The 19351-nt window shown below is 39.0% G+C and overlaps 1 protein-coding gene across 2 annotated transcripts in view; it reads right to left on the bottom strand.

Annotated features, from left to right (window-relative positions):
• Positions 1-19351, bottom strand: part of Mctp1 (multiple C2 and transmembrane domain containing 1) — a 583339-nt gene that overhangs the window by 333761 nt on the left and 230227 nt on the right. For both annotated transcript variants that reach the window (XM_036206958.1, XM_036206959.1), the window contains exon 2: positions 2727-2841. In XM_036206958.1, coding sequence (XP_036062851.1) covers positions 2727-2841 — 115 coding nt within the window. The remainder of the gene's footprint in view (positions 1-2726; positions 2842-19351) is intronic.

The following is a 19351-nucleotide window of genomic DNA, read 5'->3' as shown; positions in this document are numbered from 1 at the left end:
GTATATTTACTTATTTACTAGCTAGCTCTTAGCATGCTTAATAAGCACTTTCAAAATTGCAATCATGCCATGAAGTATAATATTTCTGTGTAGTTCTCTTTATCTTGGTTTTACGGTATGTAGTCTAGGAAGAACTCTACTAGAAGAAGAATTCACTTGGAGAAATGCCCCTTTCTTTTTACCTATCCGCTTGCATCCGTATTCTCGCCATGTGTTCTCACCCACAGCCAGAAGGTTACCAATCTCATTAGTGTCTAACTTTTTCTCCCTGTATTTTTTGCACAAATTAGCATACTGCCTGATTTATTATAGCTCTTTATTTCTTACAAGAAATATTACATTCTAGTGACACCCTTTTGAACTTTGGTTACATGAACCTAACAATTCACATTGTCAAAATTTCCACATTAACTTCCAGACATTTTCCTTAATCCCATTCCCCCCGCCCCCACAATCACAGGCTATCCTCTTGTGTAGATGATCTATAGTTTTTTCAACTCTTCACTTATTTGGGGATATTTATGTTGTTTCAATAATTACAAAATTATAAACAATGCTACAATAAGTAGCTATGTGTGTGTTGTTTAACAAGATTGGGAACATATCTGAGATTAAAAGTTTGATATTGTTTCTTGGTCTAATTGTTGTGGTGGTATTTGTTCCCCACAATATTGTGCACCCTAATAAATTTATCTGGGGTCAGAGAACAGACAGCCACTAGAACAGAGCCAGAAATGGTGGCTAGAAAATGGGTCAGAGCAAGCCATAGCAGAAGTTGGGTGATGGTGGTACATGCCTTTAATCCCAGCACTTGGGAGGCAGAGCTAGCCGGATCTCTGAGTTCAAGACCACTTTAGAAACAGCTAGGCATGGTGACTCATGCCTTTAATCCCAGAAATCCAGCCTTTAATTCCATGGAATGATAGCAGAAAGCAGAAAGGTATATAAGGCCTGAGGACCAGGAACTAAGTTAGTTAAGCATTTGGCCTGTTTAGCATTCAGACTTTGGAGCAGCACAGTTCAGCTGAGGTTAATGTGGATGAGGACTCAGAAGCTTCCAGCCTGAGGACACAAGATCACCTGAGAAACTAGCAAGGTGAGATAGCTGTGGCTCGTTCTGTGTCTCTGATCTTCCAGCATTCACCCCAATACCTGGCCTTGAGTTTGATTTTATTAATAAGAACCTTTAAGATTCAACCTACAAATTGTATTTTAGATCAAATGACTCAATTTAATTTGAGATCACTTTGAATAATAAAAATGTTCTCTTAAATGATTCTAACTGTATGTTACTTACCTTTGTTTCTCTATACTGAGTGCAATTTCTGATACAGTCTGATTCAATAAATCTTTCTTTGGCTTCTAGAACATACATTTAATTCTGAAAAGCTTCCATTAAGAATGTTATGGCATTTGTTAGTTTTTATGTTTATAGTTTCTAGTTACAAAAATTCATTATTACATTAAAAAATTCATCATTTAGAGACAAGAGATATCAATGATAACCTGCATCCCTAATTTTGCTTCTTTGACCTCCTACATATGGAGATGCAGTGGCAAAAGCATCACATGGTCAGGAGTCTATCTGTATCTGAGGATGGGTGGGTCTAGGTGTAGGGACTGTCCTTCCTCCTGATGGAAGGTGTACATGTCTACTAAGCATCCTGAAGGTGTGGGGTTCCCAGACTTCAGGCTGCTACTCAATCCACTGTGACTCTTTCCATGATTCTGCTTCTAGTCTGGGTCTAGAAAGCTCTTGTTTGCCCAGATTAATTCATCAAAAGATTGTCCAAGCATTTGGAATCTGAGAACTAAAATGTGCTGGCTGCCTTTTTCCTTAGGAGTGTCTACAAATTTCCGTACCAAGAAGTAGACATCCAACCAAGGTTCATACAGCTGCTGATTAAGAGTCTCCAAATTTTGAGGAGATGTTAATCTCAGACATTACACTGCCAGCAGATTAAACTGAGTGACTCCAGGTAACAAAGAAACTTTTCTACCAAAAGCCAACTTCTGGCACAGTAAATATATGTCTAGCCTATGTAAATGTATGCCTTATCTCTGTAAATATATGATGGCCTAAACAAATATATGTGTCACCTATGTGAATGTAGACTCACATAAATGTATGTTTCATCTGTGTAAAGTACATCTCACACCATGTAAATGTATGTGCACCTCATTTGTGTTAATATATATGTCACTGATGTAAATGTATGCCTTACCTATGTAAATGTATACTCACACATATATAAATGTATGCCCACCTATGTAAAGGGTATCTCACCTACATAAATATATGCCTCATTTGTGTAAAAATATGTCTCGCCCACATAAATTCATGCCCATCTATGTAAATGTGTACTCAACTATGTATGTATGCCTGTTACATAAATGTATGCCCTTACCCATGTTTTTGCATTGTCACCTTTGTAAATGCATGCCCACCTGTGCACATGTATAGCTCACTTATTTGGAGGTATGCTCACCTCCATACATGTATACCTTAATATGTGAATGCATGTCTCCCATGCACTGTGAAATCTATATTGTAAGATATTTGATTGGAACCTCATCAACTGGGTCAGAATCATGGAAGCTGCATCCTCCACATTAGAGGATTCAAGTCACATAGTAAAGAGTATCTCTAAATTCAAATAAAGAAAACAAAATCTGTCATAGCACATGGAAGAGGCTTTGAGGTGATACTGTTCTTAAATTTTTACCTCCACGATCACGGGCAGCTAAACTTTGACCCCTTCTCAGTGTGATGTCCAACTGGTACATTCCGGGATCAGCCAAAGGGACATCTGCATTACTGGTTCCAACTGTATTTATTTTCTGAAAAATAAGAAATATTTAAAATACTAAATTTATTTCCTTTGGTCTAATTTCTCCAATAGGAGACTGAATGCAGTTTAAAACAAATCATGAGAATTATCCAATGAAATCAATCATCATAAACAATGCTTTAAAGGTTTAAAATTCATGAAAGTCTTTAAACTCAAAATAAAAGCATGACAGTAATATAAATATCCTATTTTAACTCTGTTTATAGCTAGCAATTTCAGTATGAAAAACATTGCCTATAATATAATGATTATATAATTCACTTAAGAAAAATTAACATAGAAATAGTGTGAAGTAAAAAATGCAGTGAACAATGAATGGAAAATAAAGATGTGCTAAAGCTGAAAATTAAAAGGATTTACTCAGGTGACTGTATTGACTCATTCATTTATGCAAATATCTCCTGTTGATGGATTATACACTTCTATTTCAGACTCAACATAAAATATGATATAATTATGTAGAAATACATTCTCCCAGCATTTTGACAGTATTTGCAAGAAACAAATTCTCAGTGGGGCTCAATTCTAATGCTTCTTTCTTTGGAGTCAAAGTGCACATGCTATTTATAGATCCAGATTCACAAGATTGCCTAATGGAATATTTTAAAGAACAATACTTAATACAAATATACAGTTCATTAGTTTCAGCTAGCTTGTATATAACAGGAGAACTTACTTTCTTCCCAGGTTTGAGATTATTTAAGATTCTCAATTCCTTTCTGGTTAAAAGGGGATGTTCTTTAATTTTAAAGATTGCATGTAGAGCAGAAGTGAGCAACCTGGCTCCCAGCAGCACAATTCACAGGAAAGACAAGTATAAAGCAGTGTCAAGAAAACTCTACTAAGATAGAATTCACACACAGCAGAGTCACCCTTTAATCGAATTTATTTGAGGTTTTAAGACCCAGGTAGAAAGCTTCCTTTTTGGAGCAATTATTACTTAAAACAAGAAGCACTGTTACTTTGATTGACACCTGAACTCATCATCTTTCCTCTGATAACAATGAAAGGAGTTCATCTTGTTCCCCATAATACCCATCAACGGTAGCTGCAGTCCCCAGGCCCCCAGGCTGGGAATTTTGAGTCATCTTTGACTACGTTTGCCTCCTACTCACACCCAAATAGCTGCTAAATCTCCCCTGCACTTCTGCATCAGACCTCCACCTGCCTTTGCCTTTAATTCCTGCTAATGCTAAGACAAACTAAGTCCTCTCACAGCAGAGGAGTCGAAACTAGGATTGGTCCATATCTCTCAGCCTTCCATGACAACTATTTTAGCAGTCTGGGATGTTACCTTTCATACCCCTCAGAGCCTTACTCAACTATACATGAATGTACATGTTGAGACATTTATTTGTCAGATTTTAGTTTCCAGTTTGAACAATGTTAGTATATTTTTCTATTATTCAAAATTTATTTAAGAAAAATATCACAGGTACTTTTCTGACTAGTATCAACCTCTCTCTCTCTCTCTCTCTCTCTCTCTCTCTCTTGCTCGCACTCTCTCTCTCTCTCTGATTCCCCCCTCCATCTGTCTTTCATCCCTTCCTCCAGCCCATTGTCTTTTGCCCCCTTTCATGACCTTCTGGATGTATTGATGTGTAATTAATAAGGAAAATCCTATTATTTTATGGCATACCATAGAATGTTTTGATATTCATGTATTTTTAAAATGATTATTATAAGTAAGTCAGCCAATACAGCTCTTACTAAATATTATTAGCTTTTTATATATTTTGTTTTATGGTAAGAACACTTAATAAAATTTCAAATACACAATTCAGTATTTCTATCAAGCTACATAGTCACCCTTTCTGCATATTGGGTCTCTACACTACTCCTCTAATAACTGAAAGTTTCTATGCTTTGACCAACTTCTTCCCCTTTCCCTGAATCCTGTATATGGTGATCTCTTTTTTTATTTTGTTGCAAATATTTACTCCTGATGTGTCTTCTGTCTTTGATCTTTATACATATTGTATGTGGTCAGCAAACTATTGAGCAGATAAAGCTGTTTTATTCCCTCTAATTTCTACATTTACTAATTTCTTAACACATCATGATAATTATTTTCATAGTTAAAAATATTCTTACAATTGTATTTTTATGTAGTTCTTCAAACTATTAAATATAAGATTTAAATGTACTACATGAAATGAAAGCTTTTTTTAAAAAAAGATTTATTTATTTATTATGTATACAGCATGTATAACTACAGGCCAGAAAAGGGCACCAGATTTCATTACAGATGGCTGTGAGCCACCATATGGGTGCTGGGAATTGAACTCAGGACCTCCGGAAGAGCAGTCAGTGCTCTTAACCTCTAAGCCATCTCTGCAGCCCCAAAAGCTTTTCTTTTAAATGTATTTTATTAATTCTTTTAGAATTTCATACAATGTATTTGGATCACATTTATCCCCATTCATCCCCTAACTCCCAGATCCACTCCTCACCTCCACACCCTTCCATTTCCATGACTTTTTTAAAGCTGTACCCACTAAGTACACTTTTTGCTGCCCATTTGGCCTTGCGTGTGGGGCCATCCATTGGACTTTTAAATTCCCTTCATAACACATTAAGTTGCCCCGTACACTTGGGTGGATCTACATGTTTATTTCTGTGTTCATACCAATGAATTTGCATGCAATACTTTGAATTCTAGAACTTCAGCACATGTAACTACCATCAGTTTTGTTTTATAAAGTTTCACTGCATTTTTATTCTTTCTGGTTCAGCTGGGCCAGGCTGGGGATGGATGACTTACTACTTCCATGGCCTACAGCAGTCACTCTGGCTTCTTCTACATTAATGAACAATACTCTGTGAGCTTGAATACATGCCAAAATAGCATCTGGCATAGAGTAATTACTCAAAAACTTTGGTGGTTATTAGTTTTTACATATGAAATGAAAGTCTGATATTCTGATCTAGCCTGCATTGAATTTCTACATCAATATGAGAAAGGTTTATAATTTCAGGTATTACATATTCCCGAGGGAAATATAGCTTTGCAGCTCTTTTAGGCCCTGTTTTCAGACCTTTAATAACATGGTATTATTTTCTTCATATAGGTCCTATTTCTATCTAATTTAATTCATGAATGTTCACAGATTTTTTTGTCTGTATTATAAATGGAATGATTTTTTTCAATTTCCATTTTGATCAGTTTCTTTGTAATCTAACGAGCACATGTTACTTTACATATTGATTTCTATTTCACTTGCAAGTCATGTTTTTGGTTGTCTGTGTACAAAAAATATATTCTGCATATAATGTAATGTATGCTTCACACTTACTTTGTAATACTTTATTTGCTTATTTTTTAATCTTGTTGCTTTTCTAAAAGGGTATTTAGAGTAGAATAGAAATTGTGCACATTTCTGAAATGCATGTGATTTAAATTTTAATTTGTGAGGTTGTAATATCATCATATAATTTCCCTTGCCTCTCCTCCTCTGTTTCCTGTGATCACTAGCACAATGCTCATTAATTTAAGCTCTTTCTTCTACTCTTCATTTACTTGGGCTTTTAAAATTGACTGATGAATTTTACAAGAGATTTGCACCAAATTTTTGGTTGGTAATTTTTCTAATATTGAATCATAACTATATTTGAGGAATAACCTCTACTTGGCCTTGTGAATGCATCTGCTTTAATACACAGTTGTGATTATGTTATAACCATGAGCTGTACCCCAGAATATGAGTGTGTAGCTGTTAGTCTTAAACAAGCATTCCCAGCCCCACACCATGTCAAGCCAGCCATTTTAAACGTGCCTGCGACTTTTGCCTTTACAGATTCTGCCTATTTTCTACACTAGACTAGGACTTACACGTCAAGTACTCAGTTGTCAACCCCCTTCTACAGTACTGCTGCCTTTGTTCTCCTGATTTCTATGTCCGCCTACAAAGAAAGTTCTTAAAGACAATTGTTACTGTTTTTTGAGACAGGGTTTCTCTGTGTAGCTTTAGAGCCTTTTGTAGATCTCACTCTGTAGACCAGGCTGGCCTTGAACTCACAGAGATCTGCCTGCCTCTGCTCCCCCAACACCCCCAAGTGCTGGGATTAAAGGTGTGCACCACCACTGCCTGGCTTTAATTGTTACTTTTTAATATCTTTATTTTCCACTACTATATACTATCTCAAATACCAAATTCATCATTTTAGATTGTATAATTTTGAAATGAAGATCTGGAGTGTTTAAGGATAAAACTGAGCATGACTAACAATGGAAGCTTCAGGGACAGATGTCTTCAAGGACACATCAGCAAGGTTTGGAAAAACATGGAGAACTACAACCAAGTTAACCAATCAATGGACAGTTTGCTCTTTCTCTTTTCTCTGTGCTATCTAAACTTGCTTGGTGTCCTTTTTCCTTGAGGAATCTAAGTATGCCCTTAGAAGTCTTTCTAATACAGTGTTTCAGTTAGCTTTATAATTGATAAAAATGGAATTTAGAATGGAACTGTATCCTTCAAGGAACTATGTGAAAAGAAGATTGAAACTTGGAGGTATTCAGTCATTAGGAGAACAAGACCCGTTATTACAAAGGGAAAGACAATCTGAGGAAGCTGCAGAGAGATGATAGATTCAGGGGCTAAAATTATGGGTAGGATTTTGACAAGTGAATAGATGGAGAAAGCAGGTATCAACAAAATCAACCTGAGTAACTTTCTATCACTGCTTTGATAGAGAAAAAAGTACTGGAGTGCTGTGATACTAAGGAGGATCTCAGCCCACAAATATAAAGAAGCCTTCACAGTCTTTTGGAGAGAGAAGTCATACACAGAGACTGCATTTACCAAATACTTAATTTCTGTTATTTCCTGTTCCATGCTCTTAGCTAAATGCTTATATCTTAGACATGAAGAAACCTCCAGTGTCTCCCTTACAGGGAGAAATGAATGGATGAAAGTAAAGACATTCTGTGGGGATAGTAATTATTTAAAACTTTTCATAACAGTGCAATTGGAGTCACAAGAGCAGGATCTGGTCAGTGGTCAGAGAAACAAAGATTGATCTGAGAGATACAGAGAAGATGGAGTCAGCTGAATTTGCCAACTGACAAGATGTGGAGAGCAGATAAAGGAGTCATGCAAAAGTCTGGGCTGCCATGCTGGGAGGATAGAACAGAAAGGTGAAAAACAGAAATTAGGGCAAAAGAAAGACCTAGACCACCACATCAGGCTCCAGTGGTGTCCCAGTCCTGTGAGAGAAAGACCTCAGGAACTCAAGTGGCTCCAGAGAGGCATTGCCCCTCAGACTGCACAATGGCTTCAAGACTAGCAGCATGACTGTGGAAGGATGTGACTTGTGTTTTATTGTAAATTATCTTTTAAAAATTGTTTTTGCTCGCCAGGTGGTGGTGGCCCACGCCTGTAATCCCAGCACTCAGGAGGCAGAGGCAGGTGGATCTCTGTGAGTTCGAGGCCAGCCTGGTTTACAGAGCTAGTCCAGGACAGGCTCCAAAGCTACAGAGAAACTCTGTCTCAAAAAACCAAAAAAAAGAAAAAAAAATGTTTTTGCTTTTGTACCGGGGCTCTGTCAGATAAACGTAGTACTCAGCTCTCATCAAAGAAACTTCTCTTTGCAACAGAAGAAAACTATTACAGAAAAACCACAAGTCAGAGGACAGAGAATAGTTGATTGTGGCCATCCAGCTCCAGTGTGTACATCTACAAGACAGCTTCGGCATTTAAGGCCCAGAGAACACTATGGAAGAGGGTGTGGAAAGTGTGTGAGAGTGAGGAACGGAAAGTTCGATGGACACTGGGTGTGTCCTAGAAACGGGAGGGCAGCTTCACCTCTGATAGATACCTGGAGAGTATAACTGGCTCAGCAAGACCGGAAGAAGCACAATGCTAGCAGACAGACTAACATGGAGGGGGATGTCACCCCACCCCCAAAGGACTGCAGGCAGCTAAGGAATACTGAGAACAGCAGAAACAGCTCTCCCCAGGGGTGGGGACTTTAACTGGCCATCCAATACCAAATGGCCAGCCCTGAAATCATATACAGAAAAGAAACACTAAACAGACTAAGCAAGTTGTATATTTATATATTTAGGCCTGATGAGTGTCTGTGTCTGTGTGTGTGTGTGTGTGTGTGTGTGTGTGTGTGTGTGTGTGTGTGACAACAACTAAGGAGGATGAGATTTTGAGAGGAAGCAGGGGAAATGGGGAATGGGAAGGGCCAGAGGGAAGAAAGGCGACATGCTAAATGATGCAATTTTAACTAAATATTTTTGTTAAAATATTTTATATGCTTACAAATACAAAGGTGTATTAAGAAAGACGTGTCAAAGTATCAGGCAAACATGTAACTCTGAAAAAAACATGCTGGTTGTTTTAAATGCCTTGACTGACACACACAATCAACTGTTCGTTGTATTGACCTGCTTTGGAGACCAGGAAAATGACTCTTTCGTAGCAGTTATGGCAATTACAAGGAGCTAGTGACCTACTCATCTATTTTTGAGATCCATCTTCCTGTTACCTCACAGGCTTCCTGAAGGCTGAGGCATGCTTGTTTTCCATACTACATTTCTAACAGGAGAGTTCTTGAGGAGGGGTGGCCAGCACCTATCCCTAAACTAATGACCTAAGCCCCAAAGAGCTTTCCTCCCCTCTTAATTTCTTCTTGAATTTTATTTTAAAAATTATAGCATAAATAAAATTAGGAAATTTTTTACATTTAATATCCATATCCCCACCCCTTGATTCTATAATTGGCAACAGTGCATTTCCATAAGAGCAAAACTTACCCATGAAAAAAGTAAGGTCCCTAGTAAAGACCCCACGTCCCTCTGCTGTAACACTGACAACACAACTTCAACATAAGTTCAGGTGAGGGAAAAGCACACCTGAGCCAGAGTCCTACTTCACTGGTTTGTCTATAACGAAAACGTTGCCTGATCCTTCTGCTAGCATACCCTCTTTTCTATGTGACTCTCAAAACTAGATTTCTGGGTTCCAGAGAATGCATCAGGTGACTAACAGGTTAGCCTCCAGTTACTACACATACCAGCTCTCCTCACATCAAAGCTTACTGCAGCTTAGAATAAAGCCTCAACTCTGGGCTTAAATGTGGGATTTTTGAATTTCCATTAGCCTAAGTCCAAAAAAGAAAAAAAAAAAAAGCATGTAAACACCCAATCCTAACCCATAGCAACACTTGCTTTTGTGTTGTTTTAACAAGGACAAGATCCAGTGTTCCTGGAATGCCTTTTGTGGGACTCCCACAATGCTGATTACTCACGCATGGTCTGACTGCTAATTGACTGTTCCCTGTAACTTCGCTTCATCTTCACTGGGAACTTCTCCACCTACACATCCAGTTTATACAAACCTGAGTCAGAGCAAAGACAGTTTAGTTCTCTTCTCCATCCTTACATGCCTGGCCACTCTCCTTCATAGTCACACCACGGTTACCAGGCTTGGCTGTGAAATACCATGATGGACAAACACTGTCATCAGAGCATGTCACCTTAGCTGCACAAGTTTCCCTTTCTGGATCTTCAGTTGCTAGTATTGAAAGGACACACAGCACAACTCAGAGGGGACAGACATTTCTGAGGGTGAGATAAAATATGTCGAAGTGCCTTGTAATGGAAAAATAATTACATCACGGCTGACTTGACTTCCTTCCTATTTTTTAGTTTTTACATTTTCCACAGATATATAACCCATATAAGATATAAGAATATAAAGAGTAGAAGTATGAAGCATTTAAGGTTATAATACCTTTCTTTATTGCTTCTTTGCTTAGATAATTTTGTTAAAGATAATATGGCATAAGGAATGGAGAGGTGATCAGTGGTTAGATGATTGCTGCTCTTTCAGAAGGCCTGGGGTTAGCTTCTTAACACCACATCAAGTGGATCATAATCACCTGAAACTCCAGTCCAGGGAATCCCACACTCTCTGCTGCCTCTTCTGGTACCTATACGTGCATGGTACACATAAACTCATATGGGAACAAACACATACATAAAAAGTAAAAATAAATCATTTTTTAAATTGAAATAAAAATAATTGTGTAATATAATTGCACAAACATGATTTGATTCAACAATCAAATCATGGGGTAGGTTTTCTCATGCTCAGTTTTGCAAATAGCATGCTATTACCCACAGAATAAACCTGAGTACAAACATGGACTTGTCCACGGAGCCTGGCACAGGTAACCCTTAGTGAACAGTGATTTTATTCACTTCCTTTGCAAATTCTCATAGGAGAAGCTATTTAAAAGTTTCCAAGCAACAAAATACACTGGATAGTACTGAATTATATTCCACAGTAAAAACTACTTATCCAAGATTCTACACTAGTAGATATTAACTGACTGATTAAATACATAAAATAGGGAGAAGAGACAAATCTATAGGGCAGAAGAATCCAAAGTAATACTTGAACTACTCCTTGAGGAAATAAGGCACAGTCCCAATTCCTATAGAGTGTGTTTTACTTAGCTACCTCCTTCAAAGAGTGCAGTACTAACAGGAAGGCAGGGACTGCAGGAAAGCAGAGCCCTGTACTAAACAAGGGCAGGAGGTCTCAGCATCAGGGACCATTCATGGAGAGAGCACACATTGTTGGTAAGATGTGATGAGAGGGCCCCTAACCTCTGTGGCCTTCCTTCCTAAACACAGGTGTTTTCCCACTTGACCACCTGGGAAAACATTGGCCAAGCCCAGATTGAAGGATACTCTATGAAATACCTCACCAGTGCTCCCTGAAACTGTGAGCATCATCAAACACAAGGAAACACTGAAAAGATAAACAAATAAGGTCTGGAAAGCTATTGCAACTATGAGGATCCTGAGGACACATAAAAACTAAATGAACTGTGGTATATCAGATGAAACCTTGGAGAAGAAAATGGACCATCAATGATAATCAAGAAAATCCAAACAAGTGAGAACTTTGTGGATGTGGTATGTGGTGTGACCTGGTATTTGGTATGTGGTATGTGGTATGTGGTGTCAGTGTGGTGTGGTGTGGTATGTGTGTGTGTGTGTGTGTGCACATGAGTTACATGCTTGCAATGCTTGTGGAGGGCAGAGGTCAGTGTTTGACGTCTTCTTTAATTGCTCCCTATTTCCTGAAGTTCATTGATGTGGTCAGGTTGGGGGCTGATGCACTCCAGTGATCTGTTTGTCTCTGTCCTGAGCATACTGGTGTTTCAGACACAGGCCTTCTGAGCATGCTGGTGTTACTGACACACTCCTCCTGAGCATATTGGTATTACAGATACATGCCTCAGCCTCAGATTTTCACATGAGTGCTGGGGATGTAAACCTAGGTCTTCATGCTTGTGTGGCAGGCACATCACCAAAGGAGCCATCTCCTCATCCTCTGTATACTTTTCAACATAAAAACAGCAAAAGTGGTATTAATATAAGGTACTAACAATAGAGAGAACTGAGCAGGGGGTATATGGAAATTCTGTGTTCAATCTTTAAAACTTTCCTATATGTTTAAGACTTTTAAAATTTCTAAGACAGCACACACATTTGTAAAAAAACGTTTCTGGGGAGCTAACTCCACTATGTCAACAACACACCCATTTATAACTCAGGCTTATACAGGTGCTTTCATCATGGGTTAGCCTACCATCTCTCACCCACCTACTTCCTTTCCCTAGTTGATTGGAAAAGCAAACAAACAACAAAAACACTCAAGTCATTATAAAAGATGTACATTTATAGAGTAATTGTATCTAGCCAAAACAAGTCTCCAGAGGGTAGTACAGCTAGTTTCTATCCCTTGACTCTGAGGGGGACACCAGCACCCACACATTAGGACAGTGGTCACAGATGTGGCTGTACCTCACCTTTCTTCTTTCAAATTAGCCCTGTTACTTCAAAGTCTTTACCTTTCAGAGCCTCAGATCTTTATCTGAAATTGAAGCCTGACCTATATGTCTCCTGAATTCTCTTCTTGTTTTCAAAATAAAAGAGAAGAGGCTGCAACTGTTTTCCTTAGACCCATAACATGGTAACCATATTCCCATCTTCTAAAACAGGGATAGAAATAGCTCATAATGAGTAGATGTTTTGTAAAGATTAAATAAGATATATGTGAAACATTTGTTATTCTATGGTAAGATGAAACATTTAGATCCTGTCTTTATCCTTTCAAAATAATAGTCTGATTCCATCTGATTGGAAAAAAGTGATGTCAAAGTTGAATTAATTTCATTTCTTTGTGTGGTTTTCTGTTCTGTTTTGTTTTTTACTTTAAGACACATGTAGAAAGGAAGTGCTTTGTGGGTGAAAGGGTGTGCAGATGTTCCAGTGCCTTGTGTACAGATGGCAGATGTAGAAGTCATTTTTCAGCAACAAATGCCAAAACTCTGGAAAACTCTCCATTTATGAATCAAATGCTCTCATCAAGGGCAATCTGTGTAAGAGAGTGTTAATTCTTAATTATTCTTACTTACCATGCCTCACAGAGTTTTGACTGAAAGATGAATTATTTCAAAAAGATGAAAAATTAAGAATGTATTTCACTATCTTTTGAAATATGCTTGTTTATGAGATTTCAAATTCTAAAATGTTTCTCCCACAAGAGGTGGAGTGTTAATTGTATTTATTTGACAAACTAAGTTATCAGTACACAAATAAAATCTAATTTTAATAGTTAATAAATATGCAAGAAAAAAAACAAACAAAGAGCAAGCACTCTGACCCTAAGCTGGCCAAACTTGCATACTATCATGTGACAAGGGGATGATGATAAGACCATCACTTCTGTATGTTTTTAGAACTTCCTCTTAACACAATGGTAAACTGACCCTTGAAGATGCTGCCAAAGGGCTCCATGCCACTCACCACAGAAACATACAGTTTAACTCACTCTATCAAGGATTCCCTTATGGGATTGTTTTGCTTTAAACAGCAATTTAAAAGGAGGTTTAGGGTCTGTGTATTCACAAGCTAACCCAGAAACCTACTGCCTGGGAAATGGAGAGTCCTCTCACTATGATTGTGCAAGCAAAGTGACCTTCATGTACTCTACCGCCCCACTGCTAGGATCCCTAGTCTTGATAACTGAGGTGGTTGTGGGGAAGCTGACTTCTCATTAGCTCAGAAGATAGAGCATGTTACAAAAATAAATCCAACTTAACCCCTTAACCACAGTCACAGTTTCAAGGCTGCATAAGAGGCCTAAGTCATTCCCATCAGGGTCTCTTCTAAGACTAGGGAGAAAAAGCTTGATCATCTCTGCTTGGTGACAATACAGAAGCATGCAGCTGGCTGTGGTGGAATTGGCAGCACATTGAACTCAAGAGGCAGACAATCGTGAGATGAAGGTCATAGTGAGATAATGAGCAAAGTTGGGTAATCAACAGTAACTTGCGCAAACCACTGAGCACCTTGTATTTCCTTAGTTAATTGAATCAGTAAATTTCCCTTACAGTTTAAGTCAGTTAAGCTGTAGTTTTGTTATTTGCAACCCAAAACATCACAATGATGGAATGTAAACAATACCTGGTTTCTTTTGCATATGAAGTCCAAGATGGGGCCAGGGAGACAGCTCAGCCTGTAAGAACACTTGCTGCCACACATACCTGAGAGCCTGAATTCAAATGCCCAGCTTCTGCATGGAAGCCAGGAATGGCTGTGGTACACATGCCTGTAACCAGCGCTGGTGGTACACATGCCTGACCTGTAACCAGTGCTGGCTGGCCCACGACAGGAGGACCACTGGTGCTGTGGAATGTCGTTCTCTTTGCTGTGAATGTGTGTTGCTCTGATAGGTTGATAAATAAAACACTGATTGGCCAGTAGCTGGCAGGAAGGCTAGGTGGGGTGAGCAGATGGGGAGAATGCTGGGAAGAGGAAAGCTGAGTCAGGAGTCACCAGCCAGAAACTGAAGAAGCAAGATGTCAAGGCAGAATTGAGAAAAGGTACCAAGGCACCTTTTTATTTATTTACTTTTCAAGAATTTTTGAACTATCTCAATATATTGCCCTCCTTAGCATTGAGCCAAATTGCTCACGTCTCCTATTGAATCTTCTCTGCATGGACCCATCCCAGATCCTCTCCTGGCTACCTCCCTAAGCAGTATTTTCACTAAGGGTTCTGTCCACACAAAGCAAGGCTTCCTTGTTCTTGAGGCCCACATCTCCCTCCTGACTTACACTCAGATGCTAACCCTTGACTTCATCTTCCCTCTTGGCTTTTATCTTTCTCTTTCTTGTAGATAAGAAGAAGAAAGAAACTGAGCACGAAAACGCTACAAATTTTAGGCAAGAAATTGTAAACTACACCTTCAATATTGTTGACCTATCACATGAAATTTAAGTTGGGTGGCCTTTTCTTTTAAGTGATCCATTTCTTGAGTTTACATGATTATTATGAGACTATTAACAATTAACACATTTCTTGGGAACTGCATATGCATATTGTTGACTCATTTTTACTTTAATTGGTTAGCACTTGCTTTGTGAATAAGTAAGGGATATTCTAAAGGATGTGGCTTATATGTCTGGAACCAGATATCAGAAGACCACCACCAAAGTGACTCTGATGTTTTCACTGCAAGTCATGTCACAGTCACACACACAATATCTCTCTTCTGCAGGAGTTCACTAGATTTTTCTAATATGCCACAACAGTCTACTGTTCTCAAGAAGAACATGGTGGAGTGTGATTTCCTTATTCTTTACACATGGATGAGAGGTTTATCTTGCACAGGAAGGAAGTGCCAATCAAAGTATTTTGTTCCTGTTGGTAAGGTGTTATGGAATGTCGTTCTCTATGCTGTGAATGTGTGTTGGTCTGATTGGTTGATAAATAAAACACTGATTGGCCAGTAGCCAGAGAAGAAGTATAGGTGGGATAAGCAGACAAGGAGAATTCTGGGAAAAGGAAGGATGAGTGAGGAGTCACCAGCCAGACACAGAGGAAGCAAGATGACAAGGCAGAACTGAGAAAAGGTACCAAGCCATGTGGCTAAACATAAATAAGAATTGTGGGTTAAATAAAGTGTAACAGCTAGTCAGTAATAATCCTGAACTAATGGCCAAGCAGTTATAATTAATATAAGCTTCTAAGAAATTAATTTATAAGCAAGCCATAGGACTGCAGGGGCCTGGTGGGACATGAGAACTTTCTGGCTATAGTAAGGGGTCAACATCTTCAAGATTCAAAGATAAGCTGCATTTTATTTTACTCAAATACAAAGTCACAGTGAGAGAAAATGATACTCTGGGAGAAAAGGATGAGGGAACAGAGGGAGATTAGTCCTGTGAGGTTAAAATGGTGACTTTTAAGTAGTCTTAAATTATACTCAAGGTTTTCATGGTGTTATTTATCAGATTAATTTCCTGCCATCTGTAGAATGCAGCTCATGTTCTGTTCTATGTGGCTTCTGGAACAAAAAGCACAACTATGTCCACCCTTCCTGCTGGTAGCAGAAAAAGAGCAGGTCTGTTGAGGGAGCACAAGGGACTCAGTATTGTCTATGTGGCGCTGTGGCAGTGTGAAGAGCATGATCTCACTGATCCTCAAACTGTGCCATGTCTCAGAGTATGAATACCCACAGCTTTGGGGGACACTCATTCCCTATGTCTAGAGGTGGCCTGACTTCCTTGCCATATGACCAGCTGCCTTTTGACCTCTCCACTCAGATGGCTTATGGGCAAATCAAATGTCCAGGTCATGGGAAGATCTGATGTCTCAGTGTTTGTTCCCAAAGTGCTTACTACTCAGAGCTTCTCTTTTAACTCAAGAAAAGAACATACCACCCAGAGCAACATAGCATCAGGTTTTTCTCTTCCTTTCCCACCAACTTATCATGAGACCCAACAACAAATCCATGAAGACTTACCCAAGGCATGAATTAACTCCATATAATAAACTTATCTGGGGTCAGAGAACAGACAGCCACTAGATACAGAGCCACAAATGGTGGCTAGAAAATGGGAAGAGTAAGCCATAGCAGAAGTTGGGTGGTGGTGGTACACGCCTTTAATCCCAGCACTTGGGAGGCAGAGCTAGCCGGATCTCTGAGTTCAAGGCCACTTTAGAAACTGCTAGACGTGGTGACACACAGCCTTTAATCCCAGAAATCCAACCTTTAATCCCAGGGAGTGGGGGCAGAAAGAGAAAGATTATATAAGGCATGAAGACCAGAAACTAGAAGCATTTTGGCTGGTTAAGCATTCAGGCTTTGGAGCAACACAGTTCAGCTGAGATCCATTCTGGATGAAGACTCAGAAGCATCCAGTCTGAGGAAACAGGATCAGCTGAGGAACTGGCAAGGTGAGGCAGCTGTGCCTTGTTCTGCTTCTCTGATCTTCCAGCATTCACCCCAATAACTGGCCTCGGGTTTGATTTTATTAATAAGACCTGTTAAGATTCCTGCTACACTCCATCCTTTGCACAAGCCTGTCATCATCTTCTCTAAGCTGCAGGTGACAGTGGTCTTCTGTCCTCCTTCCACTCAGTCTACTATATAACGCATCCTCTTAGCGTATAAAGCAATGGTGCCCCACAGGAGCTTTCACAGATGATACTTTCCTTCTTTTCCAGGCCGTTTTGATGGATGACTAGGTCTGTTCCGTTCTTCAGCTGTCATCTTATGCTGCTTCTCAGGGAGACCTTCCCTGATCACCTTTCAAAACTTAACACCAGCTAGTATCTGATACAGCGATTTACTGTTTTCTTTATGTAACTGATCAGGACTTGGAAATACCCTCCTTATGATTTGGCCTTGCTCTTACACTTTATGTGGGGTATCTTTGTAAGCCTTGCTGTCAGTGAAGTGCCTGGTAACTGACAAACACTTGCTGACTGGCCGAGTGAACAACATTAGGCTCTGACTCCGTGAACATTATTACAGAGTTGGCCCTTAAGGAGAGGCAAACATAACTCAAGAAAAGAACCAAAGTCTCAGCATTTAGTAGAGTGACTCAGGACATCAGGAGCCTGAGTTTGAGTCAGGTGCCTGCAGCAACATCGATAAAAGAGGTCTGGGGAAAACAGCCCCATAAACTCCAAGTAGAATCCAATGCTAGGGCAGGGCCTAAGGATTTATGCTTAATATTCAAACATATATGTAATTCCAAAAATATGATCACATGGGAATTTTTTACAAATAAAGTTCTCAAAACAAGTTAATGTTAGAGTACTCAGGATGTATTTCTGGAAAAATATGATGTTATGCCCTAGGATATGACTTGAGCCAGACTGTCTAATTTTCAATCCTATGTCTGGCATGGGAGCCTGAGAAAGTGACTCAAATTCTTTTTGTCTAATTCTTTCTTTTATTTTTTTTTGAGATATAATATAATTATATAACTTCCCCCTTCCCTTTTCTCCATCCCAATCTTCCTCAGTACTCCTCCTTTTTATCTTTTAAATTCATGGCCTTTTGCTCTTTAATTATTGTTACATGTATGTATATATATATGTATGTATCTATATGTGTATATGGATATATGTGTGTATATATACATATCTGTATATGCGTGTGGATAGTTATAACAGCTAATTTCACAGTTTGGCTAGTTCTCTGCATCTGCAGAGACAGGGCTTTTAGGAATAAGTGTTTCTGTTATATTAACTCTTGGTTGTTACTTCATTATGCTAGTCATCTCCCGATTGATCAATACTATTCTTCTTTTTTGTCAAGTCTTAAAAGAATGGCAAACTATCCAAGAACTAAAGGGTGCATGGATAAGAGCAGCAGCATAAATGCCAATAGTGAAGTTCCTTGTTTTACCATAGGCATTTTAAAGGATAATTAGGAGTTCTCAGAGCCATTTCTGAAGGGAAACTTTCCTCTCTACTGTTCTGTTTTCCAGATCCTTGCAGATAGTTACACTAAATGCTATGCTAAGTCAATACTTACTATTAGTATTGTCTCATTACATTTTAACAGCTGACTCTTTAGCTACTAGACTGGATACCTAGAGACCTGGGCTATGACTGATGCCTCTTTGCTTATACTCTGCTAAGGTTCACCAAATCAATTCAGAGTTCTGGAAGTCCAGATTGTTGTTGAATACTTAGGCTCAAATGTAGTATGTCAAAAGGCTTTTCTACTGAAAGATAGTACTTCTGATAGCAATTATTCTATTGTCCACTCTTGCATGTATCTAGAAAAGTGCATGCTGGGTGTTCTAGAAAATGAGTGAATAAAGAATATATCTGTAACCATAGATGGTCATGGTCCCTGACCCCAGAAGCCTGGGAGTAAATTAAAGAATACAGTTCTATAGATGACACCTCTGAGGACTGCTTGCTTTCCCATGAATATTAACCTCCATCTCCCTATGCATGCCATAACCAACACACGTACCTGCTGAAATGTGCCTACCTATGCCCAGCTTCTGAGCATTCAGAAGCAGAAGGCGCTTGGGCCTTCTTATGCTTTAGGTTTCACAGTACTTGACTGTTTTCAGTTCTCAAGCCTGAAGGACAGATCGATGCTAGCCTCCAACGAAGCTCGGGATGATGTTTTGCAGTTGTCAAGGAGGCACAGGAG

The sequence above is a fragment of the Onychomys torridus genome, chromosome 15 (genome assembly GCF_903995425.1).
Source record: "Onychomys torridus chromosome 15, mOncTor1.1, whole genome shotgun sequence".
Taxonomy (NCBI): Eukaryota; Metazoa; Chordata; class Mammalia; order Rodentia; family Cricetidae; genus Onychomys; species Onychomys torridus.
The sequence above is the reverse complement of the archived record's forward strand: the minus strand, read 5'-3'. Positions and strand labels throughout refer to the sequence as shown.